Genomic DNA, 20,850 nt, shown 5'->3' with positions numbered 1-20,850 from the left:
ACACTTCTTCACTTAAATTACGCGTAAATTACTAAACGCGTCCTTATTGCATGCACTCCATCATCATAAGGTATCATTATTCATTTTCATTTTACGATTTAAAAATGTACATCTCGAATCATGTTTTTGTCGTTTCCTATGACTTACCCGACCCCATACACGCATCCTTTATCGACAAGTACATTTTGGCAGACGAAAGTCGAAGCTCTTGATCTTGAACGAGATTGTGGGCAATTTGACGAATATGATCGCTTACATCCATTTTTACAAAAATGTTGGAAAGATCAAAATATTCTAATGGCTGCGAGATCATAAATTTCTCTTCCAGCTCTTGATTCAAGGCAGTTTCTTGAAGGATTTCTTGCGCTGATACTAAGATTAACTGTTCTATAGTTGTCATTTGATCTTCTCGAATTGTGTTATTTATCCCCTCAAGAGCTTTTGTTAATTTAATCCGTACTTGTTTAATTGCTTCAGCCCGATTCACGATGATCTTTCTCGTATCGATTGCATCTTGACGTATTATTTCTTTGATACGCTCTGGAGGCTTTTTGTTCATATAAGACAGAATTCTTTCTTTTGTAAATTCTAATTCCACATGTTTATGCTCCCAGGGATCGAAATATTCGATTGCAAAAATCCAGATAGGCAGCGCACTTCTCAACGTGATCATACCTATACTTTTTGAACTGAAGCGGCAGACTGGCTGCCAATGCTGAGAGTCAGACTCGTCAGAACCTGGCACGTTATAGTGTTCAACATTTCTCAGTAGAACTCGGAATAGCTTACGAGCGTAACCGGAAAATAGTTCAGGGTCGAGAAATATATCCGAACACGAATCATATAAGTACTCGGAATCGACTTCACCGTCCGGTAAGTATGGAACTTTTACGTTGTTTAAGTCTCCAGGCAGATCTTCCTCGCTAGGATGAGGTCTTATGTAAACGCCAAAAGTTGCGTCTTGATCCATTTTAAGAATATAATTATCTATATCCCTGCGTTTAACTTTCGTCGGCGAGTAATTCCAATCGAAACGACCAAAAACTATACCGATAGGATCTAACGTAATAAGACTTGTTTCCCGACATAGGGGTCATTTGAGGCAATCTTGCATAGTGCCTTTAGGATTCACTGAAAGAAGTTGAAAAGGTTTAGTATAGGTAAAAATATATACGTCTGATAACTTACCAAGATCATCAATTTCTGTAAGACAGACTATAAACTTTTTTGCCATTTTATTTTCGAAATAAGTATTCAAAAAACTTGATTTGAGTCCGTCTCCCTTACAAATAACTTCAAGACCAGATGGGAGCGTTTTAAAAAGTCTGAAAAGTATACTAGTTTTATTGCAATGTCTATGCATTGAATGATGGTATTCGTCTGAATCTTCGGCTTGATACCCGGCGTTCATATTCACGTATATAAGCCGAACGTGTTGAAGATAAAGATGAACGAAGGCAGTACGATGCCACCAATCCCTAAACGAACAAAAATCTTTGTCTTCGTTCAGGTGTACCTCCATCCAATCTTGAGCCAAAGTAATTTGCCGGGTTACCCGGCATAAATGACGATAAACACACATTGGGTCACCTTTATAGTTGAACTGAGCCTCGAAGGGTTGCGGTTGCTTTTGATGTCTTTTATAATAAGCTGTGCTGGAAGCGTCTTTTCTGGCGTAACCTATAATGATACTTGTCCCAGAAATTCATGAGTGGGCAGATATAAAAAGTACTAAATCTCTCAGAGACTCACCTCCATACTTCTACAGGAAGCATCTTTGTGTTCTTAAGACCAGCAGTTTGGCTGATTACAGTACCGGATGGTAGTCGGAAATAGTTAAACTCTACAACTCACACAAACTTGTTCTACTGTATCCACGCTCGGGCCCCTCCCACGACCCTCAAAATTGGCTTGAAGCGTAAATGTTTTTTTTTTTTTTTTAATTAAATTAGGGTTCTGATGCACACCCTCTACGCAGCCAAAATTGTGTGACAAGAAGAAAGGACCATAACTTTGGATCCGCAATAAGCCTTTGTGCGTAGCGCTGCGCTACTACTGTTAAAAAATGCTGACTATCTAGCCTCTCAAGATCATTTGAGCATAATGAAGACCCGTCATTAGTCACAGCAAAAGATGTGACAAAAAGATAACTCCCCTCTAGCCAAATAGTTCATACCCTAACGGGAGGCCACTAGGTGGTTGGGAAAGGTGAGATGCCCGAGAGGTTAAGGGGTCACGTTTAGGTGTTGACTTGCATCATGTCCTAGTTTTCTAGGGATTAAAAACCGTGATGCTTAGGCGCGTGGGTTCGAACCCCACTCTCATCAAACACTTTTTTTGCTTTTTTGCAGAATGATGATTTACACGCCCAGACGCGTAAGATATATCTCACGCGTTAATTTACGAGAAGGAGATCAACACTTTTCGCGCAGCGAATCAAACATCACATCTTTCACTTCACATCATCCAAGTTTGGTCAAAGGTTGACAATGGTCAAGACAGACACAGAGGAAAGTCAAGCTGTGCAAAGAAGTGAAGCACAATACGATGCATTGACTGACCTTGCTGAACCATTACTGGTTCCGCTTGCGTCAAGAAAGTATAATCTACAGTACTCAGCATTGTACGATTACAGATTGAGAAGGTTGAAACATCCAAAAGGCAGACTATTGGCAGCAGCAACAAGAAGGTGGACAGAAGGAGTCTACGAAGAGGAGGAAAGTGCAGTAAATGAAGAAAGTCAAGCAAGTACAGCAAGTACTTCTTCCAATTCCAGATCACGCAAACGTGGACGAAGGGAGGAACCTTTACCTACGGCACATTATGTCAAGCGAATTCTCGATGTCAAACAGGGTAAAATTTGTTTCGTGATTGGTACAATCTATTGTAGCATGCATCTCAAACCAGACGTCTTGGAAGAATTGACGAGAGAACAATGGCTACCCCCGCAACCGCCAAACGAACGATATGCAGACCCGGAAAGGGATGAATTTTTTGTCGAAGACGAAAGTGGTCGTGTGCGTCTTGTTGGTGATGGATTGGCTCCAGATGGCTATCTGAGAAGTGCTCTTGTGACGGGAGTGGTGGTTGCCATTCTAGGAACGGAAACACGATCCGGTGATTTTGAGGTTGCAGATGCGATCTTTGCCGGGGTACCACCACCCAATGAAACAAATGGCAATGGGACACACAAAGTAAAGAAAGAGGAGAGCAATGCCGATGCCATGGATGTGGACGAAGACGCTAATGAAGGCGAATGGGTCGCACTTGTGAGTGGATTGAATATCGAGCCAGCAAAGACAGATTTCATAGGCAAGACGGAAGGACAAAATAAACAAAATGGAATCACAAGCAGAGAGAATGAGAGCATGATGGGATTCGCCGAAGCAGAGCTACGATCGATGCTACTGACAGATTGGCTGCTAGGAGCGGTGGAAAGTGATGACAAGGTAGAAAAGGTGGTGGGTTTGGTGATTGCAGGAAATTCGATCGCACCTGCTCCACGCAATGATGACGAAAAGTCACTTGGACCACGCAACAATCAATCTGGACCTCCAGCAAGCAAAGATGCCTACCCTACCTCAACTTTCGATGACTTTTTGGCTGATTTGGTGTCTTCCATGCATGTGCACTTATTACCCGGCTCGAATGATCCAACGAGCATTGCTCTACCACAACAACCTCTTCATTTTGCACTTTTGCCAAAGAGCTCCCCTTCCTCAGGTCTACATCGGGAGACCAATCCGGCATGGTTCGGTTTGGCAGGCAAGAAATTCTTGGGTACTTCTGGCCAGAATATCGATGATATCTTTAAATACATGCTAGAAACTGACCCGGAATCTCGTTTGGACGCAGCTTGCAATACGTTGGATTGGGGTCACATCGCACCGACTGCGCCTGATACATTGGCTTGCTATCCTCTAAATGATCGAGACCCATTCTTGATCGAAGCTGCACCAGATGTTTATTTCGTTGGCAATCAAGATAAATTCAGCACACGTCTCTATCACGGTACAAATGGTCACAAGGTTCGCGTCATCCTCTTACCAAAATTCAGTACATCCGGATCTATCGTTCTTGTCAATCCCAAAACGTTGGCTGTCAAACATGTCAACGTGGGATGGCCTTCACTACCACACAATGTACACGAAGAAGAGTTGGAGGGATGAGACCCTATCAAATATATTAATAATAGAAATGTATAAGCTACATGCGTGGGTATATTAGATCAAGTGCGTACCGATGCATTCGTTGAAGGTTTGGGAATGAGGTTGGTGTATTGTCTCCCATTCTGCTGAAGTTCTTCAATCCGTGCCTGTAATTTCTTCCGTTGTCTGATCATTTCATCAAATTGAACATGGGGAATTTGGGCTAAGGGCATCCATGGTTTCTTGATCGTCTTGACTGTACTTCCATCCTCCACGGATCTCTGCTTGGTGAAAACGGGCGGTAATGTGATCACACGAGGACTGGATGCCATTTGAATCCAATCTTGTACCAATCGTTTATTTTCTGCCTGTTTACGTGCATCAATAGCACTCTTGCCAGTCTTGTTTGCGCGTGCTGATTTGGGCATTCCCAATCCTTCGATTCGACCTTCCTTCTTTGATCTTGGTAGACCAAGTTGAGCAGACTCCGCCGTTTCTTTGGATTGAGGTACTTCTTCAACATCCTGAGCCAAATCTTGAAGTCCCAAACGAGGAGCAAGTGCAGGCAATTGTTGAACCTGTGCCAACAAGTCCCTTCCTTTTATCAAACCATTCTCCAATCGCAAATACCGTATTGCACCGCGCAAAGCTTCAATTTGATCCACCAAGTAAGAAACCTCATAATTACCACTTGTAGGCATGTTGGGATTAAAGAATCCACTTGGCGTAATCGTGGTTGGATTGGTGGGCAGTGTAGGGACTGCACCATCCGAAGAAGGAGCATTTGCAGCAGCGCCTTCCCCTGCGGTCGTACGTGCACCATCATTGACAGCTCTTTCGTATTGAATTTGCAATTGCTCTAATTCTTGTTGCAAAGCGCTATTTCCTTCTTCGTACGCTTTCATACGTTTGGTCATATCCACTAAATCATCGCGTAGAGTAGTGACTGTTTCGTTATCCTGTCTGCTCCTTTGTAATTGCTTTGCGATTCGCTCAATCTTGATTCGATTTTCTTCAATGACTTCATCGCGTACTTTGATTTGCTTGTACAAGTCACGTAAATCCTCCGTCTGTTTCAAGTAGTTTCGTTGTGTATCAGCTGCAGTATCTTGTTCTTGGCGGAATTCTTCCACTCGTCCAAGCCAAGGAGCAACTCCTGATATCTTGTGAACATTATCTTGTTCAGTAGCAGCATTGAGTAATTCGGTCACTGTTTGACCCAAATTTGTTGTCTCCGTCAAGCTCGGTTTCCAGGCAGCGGCAGCACGAGCGGCAAGAGATGTGCTCATTTGGGCTGATCCGTCTTCATTACTTGCCGAGCTCATAGCCTCTTTCGCAGCCTCTGAGACAAGCGCCAAGATATCCTTAAGTTCAAAAGTCGATTTGTTCGTTCGCACACTGCTTACGTATTCGTTAAAAGACGTTGCCAGCATCGATGCAAATGCTACCAATTGACTACTGCAGTGGCCCAGACCAGGCAACTTGACAATCGCTTCCATCTTGACCGCTTCGTCATTAGCATACAAAGCTGCCAGTCTGCGCAACAATTTACGTGCAGGCACTTTCGTTGATCGTATATGGTTGATGAGCTCTTGCAATGGTGTGAACAAGACTTCACTGATATCCAGATCATTCAAGCGCATGTCAATATCACCGGTGGGAAGAAGTCCTGATGTGTCTCCATCACCAATTTGCTTTTGTAAAGCTTCTGTCTGCTTGTTGAAATCATTGTAGAGAGAAGCGACTGCTTGTTTTGAAAATCCTAAAGCAGCAGCAATCGTATCAAGATCCAGATCGAACAACGTCGCCGATCCCAGTTCTTTTGCTGCTAAATCGCTATCGATCGACTCTGAGCTGCCATCCAGAAGAGCAAATTCAAAGTCTTCTAGCATTTTCACAAATCTGCGATAATCTTTTGCACAATCATCCTCTTTCAATTCTTCCCGACGTAGAAGATCAATGTGTTGATCGATTGTCCGCTCGATCGAAACGAGCTCCTTAAACATCCTGCCAGACTTCAAGAATGTAGGAATGGAAGCCAATTGAACCAAAGCAGATATTTGACGTGAAGAGGCAATAAAGTGAGCAAGTGAATGTCTCATTCGACAAATTGTGATCAAGCGTTCATCGATCACGCCCACTAAGCTTCCAGCGATATCGGTGCTGCTCTCCACTACAGTCTTGATCACTTCAGTCTTTGTTGCAATCCTTTGGAAGAACAACAAGCTTTCGACAGCATCCTTGTCATCTTCAAAGTACTTCTTTGGTAGATAAACGCTCGTGATGTCCAAATGACGCTTAGCCTGTGATGCTTCTAATCTGCCTATTTCCAGCTCAATCGTCTTGGCTTGCGATTTCATAGTTGAAGATTGCAATTTCAAGTTCAAATTGGCAATCGCTTGTCCTTCAGCGGCGGCAGCAGCTCTGTCCACGTCACGAGTCTCTTTGTCATTTCGCAACGTTTCCGCTTCGCTTTGCAAGTTCAGAACAACTTCTCGGAATTGAACAAATGTGTTTTCATAATCCACAATGTTGGCCTCTAAAGAATCGTTGCGCAAGTGATATTCACGCAATTCAATTTCCTTTAAATCCAATTCTTCTTGAAGCTGCTTTTCGGTTTCGATGTGCGTCTCTTCTAACTCGTCATTCAATTCTTCCAAGGCTTCCAGATCTTCATTAATGAGTCGCAATTCTTCATTCTTCTCTTGCAAGGCCATATTGCGCTCTGTCAATTGTTCCAGCATTTCTTCGGCTCCCAATGCGTCATCCAATTGGATCTTCAGATCTTCCAGTAATGCTTCGGATTGTTCCAATTTGGCCAGTGTAGATTCGTACGAAGCCTGAATTTCGTCCAACTCGCGCAATTCTTTCTCCATCGCTGCAATCTTTTGCTTTTGCTCACTGTCGGATTCAGCTGTCAAATCCCTCAACCGTAAAAGTGCCTCCTTCAAACGTTCATTCTGCTTCTCCAGCTGGATGTATCCCACCGATAGCTTCTCGCCTTCTTCCACTGGTCCAGATTCGAAGCGGGCATTCTCTTCCCGCAAGACTTCAATATCAAGTTGCAATTCCTCCACCCGATCTTTCAGTAGCTGCAGTTCCTCCGATGCAGCTTCAGCTCGTTCTTCTGCCATTTCTTTGTCGAGCGTCAGTATCTCCACTTGATCTGTCAATTCCGCCATCTCCCTTTCATGTTCTTCCTTGAAGGTGTTCCATTCACGCTCTTGTCTGTGAAGGTCTTTCAATTCGTTCTGCAGTTCTTGTTGTTTAGCTGCCATCTTTGGCTTTACTACCAAGAATTGTTCTGATTCTTGTTGAATACGTTCCGCCTCGCGGATCGTTTCTCGATCCTCCTCACGCTTCTTCTCAGCGATGCGTAACTTTGCACGTACTTCATCCAATTCGCGTTGTAATGCAGTGTGATCAACGGTCGAACGAGTTGCCAATGCGTGAGATGATGCACCTCTACTTAATGACATGTGATCAGGTGGTTGCGATGTTGCAGCTCTTTGTAAAGAAGGAGATGCAAGGATATCTTCATCTATTTCATCATCATTTGTTGATTCTTTTGTCATGGACTGCTTTCCTGGTCTTCCTTCTGCATCTTCTATACTCATCGCCATCAAATCGTCATCGTCTTCTCCCTCGCCTACATCAAAAGATGTGGGAGGTCTGCTGGATCGGGAAGATGAAGTACCTGTCGTCTTTGGTGTTCGATTGGCTGGTGTTGCTCGAGAAGTAGTCGAACCGGGAGTCGAGCTTGCTGTTCCTACTGCTCTTCTTGCAACGGTAGACTGAGGTGCTCTTCCTGTAGCCGTAGTGGCCGTTCGTGCTGGTGTTCGTGGATTCAAGGCTGAAGTAGAAGCACCTGGTGGTGCCATGGAGGTTCTCGTTTTAGCAACAGGTCGTAAACCTGCTTTAGCTGTTGCCGCATCTGGAGCACGACCTGCTTGCACTGCTGATCTTGCTTGATTGATTGTGGTTCTTTGTGTGGGTGCCGGTGTTCGAGCTGCTGTGGTGGTAGTGCTTGGTCGTGCACTTGTTGCCGGCGTTCGAGTGGTACTCATTGGCCTTTTCACTGGAGAAGCAGCCGCAGATCTATTTGCTGCTGTGGAAACACGACCGCTGGCAATGCCTGCCGTACTTGTTCTGGCAGGCGTTTTTGGTGCCAGTGAAGCTCGCTTTTGGGGCGATCCAGCCTGTTGTCGAGCTGACGCTCCAAAAGCAGAGGCCGCAGAAGCGGCCGAAGGAGGTGGGAGAATGCTGGAAGGGCGTGAGACACGAGCTGCAGGTTTATTGGGGCTCACACTTCGACTTGTCGATGCAATACTTGATCTGGACAATACCTGACCACTTCTGGAAGCTGGGATTCGATTTGCTGCAGGAGGAGCTCTGGAGATAGCGGGTGGCGCCACTGCTTCTTCAATCTGTTCGTCTTCATCCAGCTGCTCTTCCTCTTCCATGTCCGGTAGTACGTGTACCTGACTCGAACGGACAAAGATACCATGCCCAGGATGTGCGGTAAAGTAACGTTTACCTTGTACTACACCATCATGCTTTCCTGCCGTATCGTCAAGAGCGATACCGACCCAGATTCCATGCGAGAAAGAAGTCTGACCGACGAATAAGATCTCACCTTGACCGTACGAGCTCAATTCGCATCTTTGATGTAATCGTAATGGTTGATTTGCACCTTCTTGACTTGATGATGCGGCTGCGTTCCGTGCCGCTCTGGCCGTTTCAGCGGGGTTGCTCATGTTTTGAATGACAGAGCTGAGATCAGCTGATTGTGCAGTTGTTCATTTGTTTAATGTTTAGCGGTCAAATCTTGCATTCCACCCCACGAGATTATGGTGATTGGAGAAAAGTGTTGATTGTGAAAGTGACACTAGACTTCTTTCTTGCTGGCCTTTACGCGTGCAACATTGTACCAACAATGACACGCGTAGCATGAAAGGGTGCGGGAGGGAGATTAGCTCACTTGCATTTATTCGGGGCCCTTCAAGAAAAAGTGTCACTCTATATCTTTTACAGGTATCTATCTTTTCCCCAATACGATCACAGCAATGATGTCCATGCTTACTCGGAATAGCCTATTTAGCTTCACAGTAATTATTTTGCTCGATCTGATTTCAGTTCACTGCTTTCCGACAGGTGAGATACACTCTTCTAATAATGAAAAAGAAGGAAGTTGGTCGGACTTAAGTGATATTCTGGAGATGAACCATTTCGATCCTAGTTGGCAAGACGAAGTTCAAAGCGGTAAACAACAAGTCACAGACACCCAAGCCATGAATGCTAGCCTGCAAGCTAATGAAGAGAACAAAAGTAAACCTAGAAAGAGAAAAAGTCGCAGTACACCGGAAGCTAGAGAAAAGCAAAGAATCTACAGTCAAAAATTCAAAGATTCCTTGAAAACGAATCCTTTAAAACGAGTGAAGTTCAACGAAATGAGAATGGTTCAAGAAAGAAAGCGGGAAGCGAATAAAATGTCTAAGATGACAGATAACGAAAGAGAAATATACCTTTTACATAAAAAACAGACTAGGTCGCATTACAGAATCTCAAGTAAAGAGAAATACGGTGGATTTTCTTCTTTAAAAATGAAGCGATTACATGATATACGAATAAAAAAGGGAGAGGGTACAGCTACTGAAGATGATCTGAAATATCTGCAAGATCACAATTTGGCAAAGAGAAAAAACTATGCTGCTCATAAACAAAGGCAACAAAAAGATTGACCAAATTTTCCTCCTCAAAACAATGTCCCGACCTTGTTTCAAAGAGTCAATATCGTATCGTCAAGGCCGACGAGCAAAACAGTATATACGAGTATTTGCGTGCATTAAAATCTTGCATTACGCAATAAGAGGTTTTTGTGGGTACACAAATATTGCGGCTAATTGTACTATTTGAAAGTGAGAAAACATCATTTGCGTTCCTTTGCATTCGCTTTATGATCCCTTTGCAGATATAAATAGGGGGTAATAGGGTTCTTTGGACTGCAGCTTTCATTCAGGGCGCACTTGCCATCGTGAAGTGGGCTTTACCTTCTCGGCAATTTCCTGACTTTGTCTAATACTATCATCTTTAAGATGCATATGATCTTGTGGAAGGGTCTTTTGAGTATCATCTCCATTTTCCCATCAAATCAATTCTTAGTCTACTGCATTCCAACAAGTGAGGTATACTCTAACGATAATAAGCAACAAGGAAGTTGGTCAGGCTTGAGTGATATTTTGGAGATAAATGATTTCGATTCAGAATGGCATAACGAGGCTCAAAGTGGTCACAACAAAGAAGGAAGAGATGTCCAAATCGGTGAGAGCATTACGCATGCCACTAAAGTCAATGGTAAGAAACCTAAACAAAGAAGAAGCCGAAATACACCCGAACATAGGGCGAAGCGAAAATTGTACCGAGAAAAGTTAAAGAGTATCTTTGAGAAGGATCCCGTAGCACAGCAGGTTTACAGGGAAAAGAAGAATAAAGCAAATCGAAAGTGGAAAGCTAAGAAGATTTCAAAAATGACCGAAATCGAGAAAGAAGCCCTTTTCATGCGCAAGAAGCGGACAAAAAAGCAATGGGAAAAATTGTATAATGAAAGATGTGGGGGGTTCTCTTCCCCAAAACAACAGCGTTTAAATATGATAAGAAAGATGAAAGCTGAAGGAACAGCCAATGAGGCCGATTTGAAGTTCTTACACGAATATCAAGAGGAACAAAAGCAGAGAAAGAGGAAATCACGAGCTGCCCAAAAAGGAGGCATTTGAAAAGGTGGGTTTTCTTGTCCAAGGAATCAGCGATTGAATGAGATAAGAAGATCGAAAGCGCAAGGAACAGCTAATGAAGAAGATTTAAGGCACCTACGAGATTATGAAGAGGAACAAAAATTAAAAAGGAGGAGCCAACACGCTGCTCGCAAACAAAATAGTCAAAAGATTGACTAACCTTATCGCTCTGATGTAATACCTTAGAAAAGAGTAATAGTGAAAGCAGTATCTCAATGCTAGCAATGTTCCATTTCGAAATGATTTTATACCAGTAAGTATACACGAGTCTCTGCGTTCGTCGACTTCTGCCTTACACAGCATGAGATTGTCGTTGAATACAAACAGATATGTTTATTGCGTTCACTACGTGAAAGAGACGCAAGATAATTTGCATTTGCTCTATGCGTCACTTCTTGCGGTGACAAAGGAATACCGGCGAACACAGCTTGCATCTGGGGCGTAATCGACGTTGTCAATATAAAAGTGCTCTCTACGTCATTTACAAAACTTTATTTTTTTCTGATGCACTCAAAAATAAGATGAGCATGGTCTCTTGGAAAAGTCTTTTCTGCATCACAGCCATCAATTTGTTTGCTCAGATCTCTGTCTACTGCTTCCCAGCGGGAGAGAGAAACTCTCACAACGAAGATCAAGAAAATTGGTCAGGACTGTATGATCTTTTGGAAATAAGTAGTTTCGATCCAAGCTGGTACGATGAGACTCAAAGTGCTCACAAAGGAGGTGAAAATGCTCAAGTCGGAAGCGCTAACCAAGGAACTATGGAGGACGGCCGAAAGAAATCTATGAAGAGGAAAAGTCGAAAAACACCTGAAGACAGAGAGAAACAAAGAGTATATCGTCAAACCTTAAAAGAGAATCGTGAAACGGATCCGATAGCACAGCAAAAACACAGAGATAGAATGAATGAATTCAATCGAAAGTGGAAAGCAAATCGTACATCAAAGATGACAGAAAGCGAGAAAGAAGCTTTCATTGTGCGCAAAAAGCAGGCCAAAGCACGATACAATGAATCACACCGCACCAGATGCGGTGGATACTCTTCCTCAAAACAACAGCGATTAGCCAAGATAAGAAGAATGAAAGCAGAAGGAACAGCCAATGAAGCTGATTTAAAATTTTTACATGAATATCAACATGATGCAAAATTGCGTAGGAGAAAAGAACGTGCAGCCCAAAAGGGGCACAATTGATCAAGCTTATCGAAATCAGATAAAGCGACACGTTCTATTTTGTGGATTTTTATCCTTTCAGAGGATTTGATAAGGCGGAAGAAAGGATGCCGTGACTGTTGCATGGCACAGCTTTGCCTTTGTCATTTTTACTCTTTTGCAGACGTTCGGGGCGCACATTTCCCTAAGAGAGCGGAATTTACAGTTCATTTAGCACAAAAGAAAAACTGACTTGATCACAACCAAAATGATTTCCGTTCTACAAGGGTATATTATCGGCATCACAGCCATCGTCTCTCTCATCTTTTGTACTCGGACAGATGGTGCTCACTCGCCTGATGATAAAAGTCAAGGAAGTTGGTCAGGGCTAAGTGATATCTTGGAAATCAATCAATTCGATCCAACCTGGCAAGGTGAGGTTCAGAGTGGTTATAGAGGAGATGCCAACACATCGCAAAATAATGAAGGTGGACAAGAGAAAGCTAAACGGAAAAAGATTCGTCTTTCAACACCAGAAAAGCAACAATCACGGAAGCTTAGACGTCAAAGATTCAACGATGCTTTAAATTCGGATCCGGTGCGAAAAGATATCTATAAAAAGAAGAAAGCTGAATGGAATCGGGCATATAAAGCGAGAAGACGAGCAAGAATCACAGGAAGCGAAAAAAAGGCTTTTAAATTACTTGAAAGTCAGGCCAATCGTAGATATTACATGAAACGTAAAGAGAAATACGGTGGATATTCTTGTCCAATGATGCAACGATTGAATGAGATAAAAAAGTTACATGAAGAAGGTAAAGCCAATGAAGAGGATCTTAAGATCTTGCACGATTATAGGGAAGGACAAAAGTTAGCAAGGAGAAAACAACGTGCTGCTCAAAAAAGTGGCACTCATAAAGGGTGATCGATTGTTTGCACCTATTCCACTGGTTAAAGATGCTTGCAAAGCCCCGTTCTATGCCCGAGCACTACAAGACAGGCATCGGCATTTGGATTTGCACTTGATTGACGCAATTAAACCGTTGGCGTAATTGCAGCGCAGCGCAGGGCGTACTTTAACTGCTGCCACACAAAATCCGGAATGCTTAAAACCGAATAAGACATAAAGAGCACTTCAGCACTGTTGCACTCTTTAAATGAGTTCGTGCTGGCCCATGCGTTAAGAAGTTAGAAGTTTCTCTTTGCTTCACTTAACCGTGTCAGCAGGTTGACTTTCTATCCATCCAACCACCACTACTTCCACTCTCAATCAACAATCCCAATCATGAGCTCATTCGTAGGAAAAGAAATCCCTCAAGCTACATTCGCTGAAGTGCCATACACTCCAGCATTGGACGATCCAAAAGCATGTGCTGGACCTCCACGCAAAGTTCAAACTCATGAAGCATTCAAAGGCAAAAAGGTTGTCATCGTTGCCGTACCGGGCAGTTTCACTCCAACTTGTCATGGAAATCATGCTCCAGGTTTCGTGAAAGATGCCAAAAAGTTCGCTGATAAAGGTTATGACGTTTGGATCATTGCTGCAAACGATCCTTTCGTTCAATCTGCTTGGAGAACTTCCCTTGGCGCAAAAGATGAAGTTCATTTTGCTACTGATGTTGACTTGCAATTCTCAAAAGGTATTGATGCTACCGTCGATGCTTCTGCACATGGCTTGGGTATCCGTGCTGCCCGTTACGTTCTCATCGCTGATGACTTGAAGATCAAGAGCCTTGACGTGAGTATACAAATATAAATCTGAGTGTGAACTACTGCTAATATCCTCAAATTCTCTTCCCTCCTTGCCACAGGTCGAAGCCTCACCCGGAGAGGTCAACGTCTCCTCAGCTGAGCTTGCATACGGAAAACTCTAAACTGGCTGCAGAGAATTGCCAACCGCTGTATAAATTTGCACCATTTCAAATGTGATTCCTAAATCAAAATCTCTCTCTATTGGTGTGTGCTGTCATACAATACATTGACTTCTGTGACACGAAAATTAAGCAGGTATATATGGTATCTGAATAAGTGGTATATCTCTAAATCTTCTCGAAGCACAAATTGACATCGGTTGTTCATCGTCTTGCTAGGTTGATCCCTCCGGCCAGTTGAGTGCGCTGCTGCATAAGCCAACTTCTGGGCTTCAAACCGTTGATATCAATTCCAGCTTTGGTTTGTGATCTGCCGGAATTAGAAAGAGCACCAGATGCATTGATAGCATTACGAATTTCTTTTTGCTTTTGATCGTAATAAATTGAACTTATCAGTCTTTGCTCTAATCTCAAAACTTTGTTTTCTTGTTCCAACAATCTAGCACGTTTAACCAATTCTTCTGGTGCAATTTGTCCTTTAGCCTTTGCATTGGCAGCGTCTTTGATCATCTTGTCTTGTTGACGGATAAACGTTCTTGCTTTTTGTAATTTCTCTTGTAATGTTCTGATTTGTGCTTCACTCTTTGCCGCCAATTCTTTATCGGCTTGTCCTTGTGCTTTCGAACGCAAATCGCCCATCTCTAATTCACGTTGAAGTGCACCATCACGCTGTTCGATACTATCATTTTGCAAATCAACCTTTTCCATCAAGAGTGTATTGATCTGCGAAAGTTGCATTCGAATCTGTTCTTCCTTCGAAGCTTTTTCTTCTTGAAGTTGCTTCATCGTTCTTTCCAATTCAGCCTTCTCAACATTCACCTCTGCACGAACCTCTTCGATCATCTCCAACTTATCCTTGCCGACCAGAGTGAGATCAGATTTAGCAATCGTCAATTCCTTCCTAGTCTGTTCATGCTCCACTTCCAAATCGCCCAAAGCTTTCTTCGTCTTGTCTAGCTCCTCCACCGTCTCGTTCAGGCGCATTCGAAGCGCTAGGTTCGCTTCTGCCCCATCGCCAAGATCAGACTTGCCTTCCTGAATTGCCTCCATCTGTTTCTGTATCTTCATGTTCTTCTGGTACTCCTTGAGGTAATCACGTTCGTAACGCTCTTTCATCTTGTTGGCATCTTGCAATAGATTCTCAACGACGAGTAGTCTACTTGCATCTGCTTTGTTTGCTTGTGCCACTTTGAGCTCTCGTGCCAATTTACGTACTTGAATCTTCAAGCCTGCCATCGTTGTTCCACTCATGGCATCCTCTAAATTCTCATCAACATCTTCATCGCTTCCTACATCAGTACTCGACATCATACCATCCGATCCATTCACGCCTCCTGTACTGGCTCTTTGTTTGGCCACTGAGCCGCCCAATTCGAGTTCCTGTATACGTTCTTGATACAGGTCCAATTCTTCCTTTTCCTTTGTACGTGCTTCCTCTGTCGCACGAAGCTTGACGGAGACTTGTTCACCATCATATCGAGCAGAATTGAGATCTCTCTGAAGATTAGAAGCCTTTGTTTCCAGCGCTGCAATTTGTTCCTTGTACGAATCCATCAATGGTTTGAAATGTGCAACCCGTTTATATTCATCTTCCACCGCTGCATTCCTATCCACCAATTCTGCATTTTGTGCTTCCAACGTTTTCAATTGCCTTTTCACTTCTGATGCCTCTTCAAGCTTTTTCTTGAATTTTTCCATCGCATTTTCCGTCCTTTGCAATTTGTCGGATGCATGTCGCAATTCTTCCAATTCATCTTTCATCTTTGCATTCTCTTCCGTCTTGCGTTGAAGCTCTTCAGATTTCTTTGTCAGATCCAGCACTGACGCATTCAGTCGCTCCACCTCGCTTTCTGCTTCTGCCAAATTATCTTCACTTCTTCGTAGACTGGCTTTCAAACGTTCGATTTCTTGTCGCATCAGAACATCAGCTTGTACATTCCGATCACGTTCAACTTCTTCACGAAATCTGGTGTGCTCCTTTGCTGTTTCTTCCTTTTCAGCTTGTGCATCTTCCAGTGAATTTTTCAAGATGCGATTCTCATCTAGGAGGGCAGCATAAACTCGCTCCATTTCGGCTGAGTTGTCTTTTGATGTTTCACTTTTCAATTCGCCGCTACCCGCTCCGCTCTGATCGTTCTGTTCTTCAGAGAGGAGATTCTGGCTGATACTTTGCTCTGCATTGTTGTTATCTTCACCTTCAGCACTCTCTATCGGTTGCAATGCTCCCATAACTTGTTCAATCGTGTACATGAGCTGCTGTTGATCTTCAAGCGGTAAAGATTGAATGGCCGCGATATGTTCGTTTGCCTGATCACTCCTGACTGCTATTCCGATCACCAGGCTTCCAAGCTTATAAAGATCTTGTTTGGATCCATCTCTTGCCAAAGCGTCCAAGTCTGGAACGTCTAATGCGCTTGGTGATTGCTGTAAGACTTCAATGTAATACTGCGTGACAAGCTTGAACAGCCTCTTGAGTGTTGCCGTTTTCAAGATCCAATTATCCTTCACTTCACCTCCATGTGGATTCCTAAAGTAAGTTGAATCGATAGTTGACAAAATCTCAAAGAAGGCAACACCATCAGATAAATCATCCGGATTGTCCACTGTCCTACTCAAGAAACTATCCGCTCCTCTTGCACGATCGACAGCTTGTACCCATGCTGTTAATGCACGTACTTCACCTTCCAGATTTGGCAAAGAGGATGACCCACTATCGTTTGCATCTTTTTCTTCTTGTGAGATGGAACTTTGAGGATCTTGGCCTGTTTGTATTGGATCTCTCTCTTCCATCTTTGTTGGTGGTGAATGAATGGGGTGAATGATAGGCGTCTTACTCTTTGAGTGTTGCTCCGTTTCAAATTGGGAATTAGCACTTAGGCAGGCACACACGCACGCACGCACACACACACAGAGGCACAAAGGCGTCACACAACACAAGCGCACAGGCATTTATCACACACAACACATCCGTCCCCTCGGGGTAAGAGCTAAAAACCTTAATTTCAATTGCAATTGAGATCCACAAGATTAGCAACCCTCATCCACGTGAACTTAACACGGTATCCGCGTTTGATTCACAAAAAGGAAAAGGGGGGCTTGTTCTAGAGCATTAGATTGTGAGACTAAGTTGAATAAGTCTAATTCCAAGATTTCTTCAAGTTGCGGAGTATATAATAAGCAAATTCATTCAGAGGACAATCCGTTCTCCGCAACCATCTCATTCGGATAAGCTCTTCTTTGACAGGAACTCATTTCATAAATGTCACGAAAAAGCAATGGGCTCCGATTTGAAGGAGGAAAATGAAATGATGCGGGCACAAGCGTAGCGCAGCGCAAGGCCTTCCTTCCTGTATTATTGGGAGTCCGGTGAGATCGAATTAAAAAGAAATAGGGGCACTCACTTCTAGCGCGTCTACATAATGCAAGCAAGCACTCCACCTGTACAACACTTTCAATAATTCTGAGACCAACACTTGCATACATTTATACAGATTTGTGTAAAGATTATCCTTTGTCATTATTTATAAAATCAATAAAATCAAATTGCGAGATGCTTTTTTGAATCAGAAAACAATACTTGAATCTTTATAGGAAGAGCTTTATAGAGCTCAAGTTATCTTCTTGGAAACCCTTTATTTTCTCTCCACAGCTCGATCGTAGGAACAAAGAGAACATCAATAAAATATAAAAAGTCGGCGCCGCGATTTTTAAGACGCGTAGAGTTACTGCTCATGCACGAAAAATAAAAAAGGAGGCCCCTGAACATCTTTTTTGTCAAAAGAGGGCTAATGTGCTGATGCAGGCTTAGAATTTCTATCAAGTCAACAAACACACACACACATCCCCGACTCTTAACAAGTCTTGGAAGTCATTAGCATTTAGTGTGTGCAAAGACGATCCCTCTTCCTCTTTTGTTATCTACCGTCATTCCCCTGTTTTATCTCCTTTTTACTCTGCATCCACAAACATCTACACTTCTTGCTTGATCACATTCGACTTTGAGAAGGAAAGGGGCTTCAACATCTGCAAGTGGGGTATATCATACTACTATCATCATTCACATCCATATCATCTCAATCAACCAAACAAAATGCCAAACATAGCTTTACCGACACGATCACCACTTCTATCACCCAGAAGAAGCTCTTCAGGTTTACCGGCAAATTCACGTAGCAGAAGTAATTCCAATCAATCACCAATCGATCGAATCCCATCAACATCTTCTTCTTCCGGTTCACAAAGTTTCACAGAAGCTGCCAGTTCTCCACAATCATCACGTACAATTTCCAATCAAAATTCACCCGTAGGACCTTCATCATCACGGCCAGTTTCTCTGGCTCAGTCTGCTAGACCTATGGCACCACCACCACAACCGATCGCCAATGGACAAAGGCTGGCAGATCAATATGTACTCTTGGAAAAGCTGGGGACAGGAAGTTTCGGAACGGTGTATAGGGCCATGCACAAAGAGACAAAACAAATCGTCGCTATCAAACAGATTGATTTGGAGGATTCCGATGATGATATTAGCGAAATTCAAATGGAGATCGCCCATTTAGCGCAATGTGACAGTGACTTTGTGACAAGGTACTATGGCAGCTTTGTCAAAGGATATAAGCTTTGGATCATTATGGAATACTTGGCCGGAGGATCTTGCTTGGATTTATTGAAAGCAGGTCCATTCTCGGAAAGTCACATTGCAATCATTTGTCGTGAATTATTGATGGGTCTCGATTACCTACATTCAGAAGGCAAGATTCATCGTGATATCAAAGCGGCCAACGTTCTCTTATCAGCTTCGGGAAGGGTAAAGCTTGCTGATTTTGGTGTTGCTGCACAATTGTCCAATAACAAATCTAGGCGGAACACATTTGTTGGAACACCGTTTTGGATGGCACCTGAAGTGATCAGACAGGCAGGTTACGATTTCAAGGCCGATCTTTGGTCTTTGGGTATCACTGCGATTGAGATGGCAAAGGGTGAACCTCCATTGGCAGAATATCATCCTATGCGTGTGTTATTCTTGATCCCTAAAGCCAAAGCACCAACCCTAGAAGGCAACTTCTCAACAGCATTCAAGGATTTCGTCGATCTTTGTTTGATCAAAGACCCAAAGCACAGACCTACCACACGTGAACTACTTGGCCATCGGTTCATCAAATACGCTCGCAAGACGTCCACACTGACGGAATTGATCGAACGTCATACTGAATGGCGCTCGCGAGGAGCAGAAAGAGGAGGCGCAATCGTTCGTGATCATTTGAAACAGGCTACCGATTTGACAAATACGACGATGAACGGAACAATGATGAGCGATTGGCAATTCGATACAACAAGATCACGTATGTCTGTTGCTCTTGGACTACAGGGAGCCGGGATTGATGACGAAGAGGACAGTGATGATGAAGAGATTGATTTGAATGCTGCTTGGCAATCGAAGGGCAGAGGACCTCCAAAAGATGGTGAAGAACGTGAAGGATATGGTACAGTTCGTCTTGAAGCTAGACCTGCGGGTGAATTGATGGGTGCAATGGAGAGCAGGCATAATTCAGATCTGGCCGCTACTAATCAGAGCCCATACGAGTCAAATGATGATGGTGAATCTTCACACGGTTCTTCTTCTGATGTTTTGTCGTCAAGTGTGGATGCTGAAAGTAGTACAACTGCTGCTACTTCCGCGAGCGGAAGTCGTGAACCGAATGGATCGGTACATGTTCGCAACCTTCAAAATACGTTGGGTGGCAAACCGGCTTCACTTGCACCTCCTCCTTCTCAATCTTCTATCAAATTGGCAAACGGAAGTGAACGCAAAAAAGGCACACGTAGAAGTAGCTGGAATGCGAGACATGATATCAATGGTACGATTCTCAAAGCGGGTGATGTAGCAAATGGAATGGATACCATTAGACCCGTGAAACGATTTGATCAAAACGGTTCTGCGCGTATCAGTAAAGATTTTATTGGCTCGATCTCCAAACAACCTGCTGAAGCGATTGGCTTGGGTGTACAGAGTGAAGATGGCCATGAGAATTTATTCAACGAATCTCACAAGCTCAAGCATAGCGCCCCTATGCGTCGAGGTATAACGGAGGACAGCAGAGTTGACACATTCCAAGACAGTGGTCAAGCAGGAAGGGCGATGGTGAGAGATGTGATCTTACCTGCTTTGGATCGAGCAAAAGATGACGATCTTGAAGCTTCTTCGATCGAAGCACTCGAGATGATTTCAAAAGGATTTGATGATCTCAGTAAAGCTAATCCAAAATTGGCTTACTCTACCATTGTTGATCTTTTGCTAAGCATGAACGATAATGATCAAGCCCGTGATAATCTCTCGATGACTTTCCGTCAAAAATTATCACCGGATTGGCGCTCCAAACGTGAAGAAGAAGAACGTGAAGAACAGGCGAACAATGCCCATCGAAGTCCGATCGCTGATCTATTGTATGGAAGATGGATGGAAGGTCTTCGAAGTCGTTGGAATGTATTGGCTTGAATGGGAGCGACGATGCACTGCATACTACTCAATTATCATCTTATTAGGTATACCCACTCTATTTACAACAACAACAAAGGAATATTTGCTACATTTGCATGCTTTCTCATATCTTGCTCTTCCCCTCCCCCTCCCATTTATTTTTTCGCCTTCTCTGCTCGTGTCACTACTTTGTTTGCTACATTATGAACTTTTACTTTATTTCCTTTACCCCCACCCCCACTTGTTATTGCTCGTTGAGATATGCTTACCAAATATTATTCCTTTTGAGATTGAATCAAGATGTCATTTTCCTGTTCGGTTACGCAAATTTTGTTCTTTGAAACTTACTCTGAAAAAGCCCCGAGGATCGCGAGTTAATGATGCAAATTCGATTCATCCAGCTTGACTTTT

The 20,850-nt window shown here is 43.3% G+C and overlaps 10 protein-coding genes and 1 non-coding gene across 11 annotated transcripts; 8 read left to right on the top strand and 3 right to left on the bottom strand.

Moving 5' to 3' along the window:
* Positions 1 to 63: 63 nt before the first annotated feature.
* FA14DRAFT_5444 (uncharacterized protein) lies at positions 64 to 1,356 on the bottom strand. The gene is made up of 2 exons (XM_025502510.1): positions 1,189 to 1,356; positions 64 to 1,131 (listed from the first exon to the last, which is right to left on the bottom strand). The coding sequence occupies exon 2, from the start codon at positions 968 to 970 to the stop codon at positions 137 to 139; it is 834 nt and encodes a 277-aa protein (XP_025357000.1). The 5' UTR covers positions 971 to 1,131; positions 1,189 to 1,356; the 3' UTR covers positions 64 to 136.
* An 851-nt stretch (positions 1,357 to 2,207) lies between these two features.
* Positions 2,208 to 2,327, top strand: FA14DRAFT_t16. Its single transcript has one exon. It is a non-coding gene; the product is annotated as a tRNA-Leu (tRNA).
* A 162-nt stretch (positions 2,328 to 2,489) lies between these two features.
* Positions 2,490 to 4,169, top strand: FA14DRAFT_118691 (uncharacterized protein; the record flags this gene model as incomplete). Its single annotated transcript, XM_025496308.1, has 2 exons — positions 2,490 to 3,194; positions 3,291 to 4,169. The coding sequence occupies 2 exons, from the start codon at positions 2,490 to 2,492 to the stop codon at positions 4,167 to 4,169; spliced, it is 1,584 nt and encodes a 527-aa protein (XP_025356999.1).
* A 536-nt stretch (positions 4,170 to 4,705) lies between these two features.
* Positions 4,706 to 8,995, bottom strand: FA14DRAFT_128921 (uncharacterized protein; the record flags this gene model as incomplete). The annotated part of the gene is made up of 5 exons (XM_025496881.1): positions 8,624 to 8,995; positions 8,272 to 8,575; positions 7,762 to 8,016; positions 5,894 to 7,539; positions 4,706 to 5,842 (listed from the first exon to the last, which is right to left on the bottom strand). Coding segments are annotated over exons 1-5 (3,624 nt in total), but the record flags the coding sequence as incomplete, so codon positions are not given.
* A 222-nt stretch (positions 8,996 to 9,217) lies between these two features.
* FA14DRAFT_169653 (uncharacterized protein) lies at positions 9,218 to 9,889 on the top strand (the record flags this gene model as incomplete). Its single annotated transcript, XM_025500222.1, has 1 exon — positions 9,218 to 9,889. One exon carries the CDS (start codon positions 9,218 to 9,220, stop codon positions 9,887 to 9,889), a length of 672 nt encoding a protein of 223 aa, XP_025356997.1.
* A 354-nt stretch (positions 9,890 to 10,243) lies between these two features.
* FA14DRAFT_152122 (uncharacterized protein) lies at positions 10,244 to 10,921 on the top strand (the record flags this gene model as incomplete). Its single annotated transcript, XM_025497510.1, has 1 exon — positions 10,244 to 10,921. One exon carries the CDS (start codon positions 10,244 to 10,246, stop codon positions 10,919 to 10,921), a length of 678 nt encoding a protein of 225 aa, XP_025356996.1.
* Positions 10,922 to 11,460: 539 nt separating this feature from the next.
* On the top strand, positions 11,461 to 12,132 carry FA14DRAFT_152121 (uncharacterized protein; the record flags this gene model as incomplete). The annotated part of the gene is made up of 1 exon (XM_025497509.1): positions 11,461 to 12,132. One exon carries the CDS (start codon positions 11,461 to 11,463, stop codon positions 12,130 to 12,132), a length of 672 nt encoding a protein of 223 aa, XP_025356995.1.
* A 226-nt stretch (positions 12,133 to 12,358) lies between these two features.
* On the top strand, positions 12,359 to 13,015 carry FA14DRAFT_186877 (uncharacterized protein; the record flags this gene model as incomplete). The annotated part of the gene is made up of 1 exon (XM_025501547.1): positions 12,359 to 13,015. The coding sequence occupies one exon, from the start codon at positions 12,359 to 12,361 to the stop codon at positions 13,013 to 13,015; it is 657 nt and encodes a 218-aa protein (XP_025356994.1).
* Positions 13,016 to 13,265: 250 nt separating this feature from the next.
* FA14DRAFT_186876 (Redoxin) lies at positions 13,266 to 14,031 on the top strand. Its single transcript, XM_025501546.1, has 2 exons — positions 13,266 to 13,828; positions 13,902 to 14,031. Exons 1-2 carry the CDS (start codon positions 13,376 to 13,378, stop codon positions 13,962 to 13,964), a joined length of 516 nt encoding a protein of 171 aa, XP_025356993.1. The 5' UTR covers positions 13,266 to 13,375; the 3' UTR covers positions 13,965 to 14,031.
* FA14DRAFT_159102 (uncharacterized protein) lies at positions 14,022 to 16,773 on the bottom strand. Its single transcript, XM_025498054.1, has one exon. It carries the CDS (start codon positions 16,749 to 16,751, stop codon positions 14,166 to 14,168), a length of 2,586 nt encoding a protein of 861 aa, XP_025356992.1. The 5' UTR covers positions 16,752 to 16,773; the 3' UTR covers positions 14,022 to 14,165.
* A 1,278-nt stretch (positions 16,774 to 18,051) lies between these two features.
* On the top strand, positions 18,052 to 20,713 carry FA14DRAFT_128913 (Pkinase-domain-containing protein; the record flags this gene model as incomplete). The annotated part of the gene is made up of 2 exons (XM_025496880.1): positions 18,052 to 18,220; positions 18,269 to 20,713. The coding sequence occupies 2 exons, from the start codon at positions 18,052 to 18,054 to the stop codon at positions 20,455 to 20,457; spliced, it is 2,358 nt and encodes a 785-aa protein (XP_025356991.1). The 3' UTR covers positions 20,458 to 20,713.
* Between the last annotated feature and the right edge of the window lie 137 nt (positions 20,714 to 20,850).

The sequence above is a fragment of the Meira miltonrushii genome (assembly GCF_003144205.1).
Source record: "Meira miltonrushii strain MCA 3882 unplaced genomic scaffold FA14scaffold_1, whole genome shotgun sequence".
Taxonomy (NCBI): Eukaryota; Fungi; Basidiomycota; class Exobasidiomycetes; order Exobasidiales; family Brachybasidiaceae; genus Meira; species Meira miltonrushii.
The sequence above is the reverse complement of the archived record's forward strand: the minus strand, read 5'-3'. Positions and strand labels throughout refer to the sequence as shown.